Source organism: Lampetra fluviatilis, unplaced genomic scaffold (assembly GCF_964198595.1).
Source record: "Lampetra fluviatilis unplaced genomic scaffold, kcLamFluv1.1 SCAFFOLD_1415, whole genome shotgun sequence".
In the NCBI taxonomy this organism is placed as follows: Eukaryota; Metazoa; Chordata; class Hyperoartia; order Petromyzontiformes; family Petromyzontidae; genus Lampetra; species Lampetra fluviatilis.
Window position 1 is genome coordinate 10001 of NW_027620741.1, and position 6052 is coordinate 16052.

The 6052-nt window shown below is 56.9% G+C and overlaps 1 protein-coding gene across 1 annotated transcript in view; it reads left to right on the forward strand.

Moving 5' to 3' along the window:
• Positions 1-5636, forward strand: part of LOC144954337 (bromodomain and WD repeat-containing protein 3-like) — a gene marked incomplete at both ends in the record, with an annotated part of 14382 nt that extends 8746 nt beyond the window's left edge. Inside the window, 2 exons of the mRNA XM_078884855.1 lie at positions 1288-1702; positions 5535-5636. Of these exons, the coding sequence (XP_078740981.1) occupies positions 1288-1702; positions 5535-5636 (517 nt within the window). The remainder of the gene's footprint in view (positions 1-1287; positions 1703-5534) is intronic.
• Positions 5637-6052: the final 416 nt, after the last annotated feature.

Consider the following 6052-nt stretch of genomic DNA (forward strand, 5'->3'; position numbering starts at 1 on the left):
GACTATGTGGTGGTGGTGTCTGTGTGGTGGTGGTGGTGGACTATGTGGTGGTGGTGGTGGACTATGTGGTGGTGGTGGACTATGTGGTGGTGGTGTCTGTGTGGTGGTGGTGGTGGTGGACTATGTGGTGGTGGTGGTGGACTATGTGGTGGTGGTGTCTGTGTGGTGGTGGTGGTGGACTATGTGGTGGTGGTGGTGGACTATGTGGTGGTGGTGGACTATGTGGTGGTGGTGTCTGTGTGGTGGTGGTGGTGGACTATGTGGTGGTGGTAGTGGTGGTGGTGGTCTATGTGTGGTGGTGGTGGTGTCTGTGTGGTGGTGGTGGTGGACTATGTGGTGGTGGACTATGTGGTGGTGGTGTCTGTGTGGTGGTGGTGGTGGACTATGTGGTGGTGGACTATGTGTGGTGGTGGACTGTGTGGTGGTGGTGGACTATGTGGTGGTGGTGTCTGTGTGGTGGTGGTGGTGGTGGACTATGTGGTGGTGGTGGTGGACTATGTGGTGGTGGTGTCTGTGTGGTGGTGGTGGTAGTGGACTATGTGGTGGTGGACGTGGTGGTGGTGGTGGACTATGTGGTGGTGGTGGACTGTGTGGTGGTGGTGTCTGTGTGGTGGTGGTGGTGGACTATGTGGTGGTGGTGGACTATGTGGTGGTGGACTATGTGGTGGTGGTGGTGGACTATGTGGTGGTGGTGTCTGTGTGGTGGTGGTGGTGGACTATGTGGTGGTGGTGGTGGACTATGTGGTGGTGGTGGACTATGTGGTGGTGGTGTCTGTGTGGTGGTGGTGGTGGACTATGTGGTGGTGGTGGTGGACTATGTGGTGGTGGTGTCTGTGTGGTGGTGGTGGTGGACTATGTGGTGGTGGTGGTGGTGGACTATGTGGTGGTGGTGGACTATGTGGTGGTGGTGTCTGTGTGGTGGTGGTGGTGGACTATGTGGTGGTGGTGGTGGTGGACTGTGTGGTGGTGGTGTCTGTGTGGTGGTGGTGGTGGTGGACTATGTGGTGGTGGTGGACTATGTGGTGGTGGTGGTGGACTATGTGGTGGTGGTGGACTATGTGGTGGTGGACTATGTGGTGGTGGTGGTGGACTATGTGGTGGTGGTGGTGGACTATGTGGTGGTGGTGGACTATGTGGTGGTGGACTATGTGGTGGTGGTGGTGGACTATGTGGTGGTGGTGGACTATGTGGTGGTGGACTATGTGGTGGTGGTGTCTGTGTGGTGGTGGTGGTGGACTATGTGGTGGTGGTGGTGGACTATGTGGTGGTGGTGATTGACTCTAGCAGCTGCTCGTCCACCGAGTTCTCCGATTGGACGCTGAGCCCCGGCCACCACCTGGAGCCCCCGAGGTGGACAACTCCGTGCCGGGGTGGACAACACCACCAGCAGCACCGGGCGACTCACCGGCACGCCGCCGCTCGCCCCGCGCGTCCACCCCTCGACAGTCCACCACGTGGCGCTCCACCCTCTCACGGTCGACCCCACGGCGGCCGGCCGTCTGGTGGTCGACCATTGGATAGTCGACCATCTGGTGGTCGACCCCGCGGTAGTCCACCGCCCAGCGTGAGTCGTCCGGGGGAGGGTGGGCGACTTCACAATGGAGGGGTCGGGAGGACGCGCCGACACAGGAGGAGGAGGGGAGGGAGGGTGGACAATGGTGGAGGTGGTGGTGGCAGCAAACGCAAGGAGAGGAGACCCAGGGTGAGAGAGATGGAGACGCTCACCCACTCAACCACTCACTCGCCCACTCACTCACTCAACCACTCACTCAACCACTCACTCACTCAACCACTCACTCGCCCACTCACTCACTCAACCACTCACTCGCCCACTCACTCACTCAACCACTCACTCGCCCACTCACTCACTCAACCACTCACTCGCCCACTCACTCACTCAACCACTCACTCGCCCACTCACTCACTCAACCACTCACTCAACCACTCACTCACTCAACCACTCACTCGCCCACTCACTCACTCAACCACTCACTCGCCCACTCACTCACTCAACCACTCACTCAACCACTCACTCACTCAACCACTCACTCGCCCACTCACTCACTCAACCACTCACTCGCCCACTCACTCACTCAACCACTCACTCAACCACTCACTCACTCAACCACTCACTCAACCACTCACTCACTCAACCACTCACTCAACCACTCACTCAACCACTCACTCGCCCACTCACTCACTCAACCACTCACTCGCCCACTCACTCAACCACTCACTCGCCCACTCACTCACTCAACCACTCACTCACTCACCCACTCACTCACTCAACCACTCACTCGCCCACTCACTCACTCAACCACTCACTCAACCACTCACTCACTCAACCACTCACTCGCCCACTCACTCACTCAACCACTCACTCGCCCACTCACTCACTCAACCACTCACTCAACCACTCACTCACTCAACCACTCACTCGCCCACTCACTCACTCAACCACTCACTCGCCCACTCACTCAACCACTCACTCGCCCACTCACTCACTCAACCACTCACTCACCCACTCACTCACTCAACCACTCACTCGCCCACTCACTCACTCAACCACTCACTCACTCAACCACTCACTCGCCCACTCACTCACTCACTCAACCACTCACTCGCCCACTCACTCAACCACTCACTCGCCCACTCACTCACTCAACCACTCACTCACTCACCCACTCACTCACTCAACCACTCACTCGCCCACTCACTCACTCAACCACTCACTCAACCACTCACTCACTCAACCACTCACTCGCCCACTCACTCACTCAACCACTCACTCGCCCACTCACTCAACCACTCACTCGCCCACTCACTCACTCAACCACTCACTCACTCACCCACTCACTCACTCAACCACTCACTCGCCCACTCACTCACTCAACCACTCACTCAACCACTCACTCACTCAACCACTCACTCGCCCACTCACTCACTCAACCACTCACTCGCCCACTCACTCAACCACTCACTCGCCCACTCACTCACTCAACCACTCACTCACTCACCCACTCACTCACTCAACCACTCACTCGCCCACTCACTCACTCAACCACTCACTCAACCACTCACTCACTCAACCACTCACTCGCCCACTCACTCACTCAACCACTCACTCGCCCACTCACTCAACCACTCACTCGCCCACTCACTCACTCAACCACTCACTCACTCACCCACTCACTCACTCAACCACTCACTCGCCCACTCACTCACTCAACCACTCACTCACTCAACCACTCACTCGCCCACTCACTCACTCAACCACTCACTCGCCCACTCACTCAACCACTCACTCGCCCACTCACTCACTCAACCACTCACTCACTCACCCACTCACTCACTCAACCACTCACTCGCCCACTCACTCACTCAACCACTCACTCAACCACTCACTCGCCCACTCACTCACTCAACCACTCACTCGCCCACTCACTCAACCACTCACTCGCCCACTCACTCACTCAACCACTCACTCACTCACCCACTCACTCACTCAACCACTCACTCGCCCACTCACTCACTCAACCACTCACTCAACCACTCACTCACTCAACCACTCACTCGCCCACTCACTCACTCAACCACTCACTCGCCCACTCACTCAACCACTCACTCGCCCACTCACTCACTCAACCACTCACTCACTCACCCACTCACTCACTCAACCACTCACTCGCCCACTCACTCACTCAACCACTCACTCACTCAACCACTCACTCGCCCACTCACTCACTCAACCACTCACTCGCCCACTCACTCAACCACTCACTCGCCCACTCACTCACTCAACCACTCACTCACTCACCCACTCACTCACTCAACCACTCACTCGCCCACTCACTCACTCAACCACTCACTCAACCACTCACTCACTCAACCACTCACTCGCCCACTCACTCACTCAACCACTCACTCACTCGCCCACTCACTCACTCAACCACTCACTCGCCCACTCACTCACTCAACCACTCACTCAACCACTCACTCACTCAACCACTCACTCGCCCACTCACTCAACCACTCACTCGCCCACTCACTCAACCACTCACTCGCCCACTCACTCACTCAACCACTCACTCACTCACCCACTCACTCACTCAACCACTCACTCACTCAACCACTCACTCAACCACTCACTCACTCAACCACTCACTCACTCACTCAACCACTCACTCAACCACTCACTCACTCAACCACTCACTCAACCACTCACTCACTCAACCACTCACTCAACCACTCACTCACTCAACCACTCACTCACTCACCCACTCACTCACTCAACCACTCACTCACTCAACCACTCACTCAACCACTCACTCACTCAACCACTCACTCACTCACTCAACCACTCACTCAACCACTCACTCACTCAACCACTCACTCAACCACTCACTCACTCAACCACTCACTCACTCACCCACTCACTCACTCAACCACTCACTCACTCAACCACTCACTCAACCACTCACTCACTCAACCACTCACTCACTCACTCAACCACACACTCACTCACTCAACCACTCACTCACTCACCCACTCACTCACTCACTCAACCACTCACTCACTCACCCACTCACTCAACCACTCACTCGCCCACTCACTCACTCAACCACTCACTCAACCACTCACTCACTCAACCACTCACTCAACCACTCACTCAACCACTCACTCACCCACTCACTCACTCAACCACTCACTCACTCACCCACTCACTCACCCACTCACTCACTCACCACTCACTCAACCACTCACTCACTCACTCAACCACTCACTCACCCACTCACTCACTCAACCACTCACTCACTCACCCACTCACTCACCCACTCACTCACTCACCACTCACTCAACCACTCACTCACTCACTCAACCACTCACTCACTCAACCACACACTCACTCACTCAACCACTCACTCACTCACCCACTCACTCACTCACTCACTCAACCACTCACCCACCCACTCACCCACCCACACACTCACCCACTCACTCAACCACTCACCCACCCACTCACTCACCCACTCACTCACCCACCCACACACTCACCCACTCACTCAACCACTCACCCACCCACTCACTCACCCACACACTCACCCACCCACACACTCACCCACTCACTCAACCACTCACCCACCCACTCACTCACCCACTCACTCACTCACCCACACACTCACCCACTCACTCAACCACTCACCCACCCACTCACTCACCCACTCACTCACTCACCCACACACTCACCCACTCACTCAACCACTCACCCACCCACCCACTCACTCACCCACACACTCACCCACTCACTCAACCACTCACTCACTCACTGGTGGTGGTGATGGTTGTTGTGGTGGTTGTGGTTGGTGGTGGTGGTGATGGTGGTTGTGGTGGTTGTGGTTGGTGGTGGTGGTGGTGATGGTGGTTGTGGTTAGTGGTGGTGGTGATGGTGCTTGTAATGATAGTGGTGGTTGTGGTTGTAGTGGTGATGATGGTGGTTGTGGTGGTTGTGGTGGTTGTGGTTGTTGTGGCTGCAGGGGGAGTCAGTGGTGGAGGTGGTGGAGGAGTGGCTGCCTCCACCCTGGGTGACGTCCACCATGCCCAGCCGCTCGCCCTTCATCCCACAGATGGGGGACGAGGTGAGTGAGTCATCCATCTCCCTGAATGAGTCGCCCTGTGGGTGAGTGAGTGGGTGAGTGGGTGAGTGAGTGAGTGAGTGGGTGAGTGGGTGGGTGGATGGGTGGGTGAGTGAGTGAGTGGGTGGGTGGGTGAGTGAGTGAGTGGGTGAGTGAGTGAGTGGGTGAGTGAGTGGGTGAGTGGGTGGGTGGATGGGTGGGTGAGTGAGTGAGTGGGTGGGTGGGTGGGTGTGTGAGTGGGTGAGTGAGTGAGTGGGTGAGTGAGTGGGTGAGTGGGTGGGTGAGTGAGTGGGTGAGTGGGTGGGTGAGTGGGTGAGTGAGTGAGTGAGTGGGTGAGTGGTTGGGTGAGTGGGTGAGTGGGTGAGTGGTTGGGTGAGTGGGTGAGTGGGTGGGTGAGTGAGTGAGTGAGTGGGTGGGTG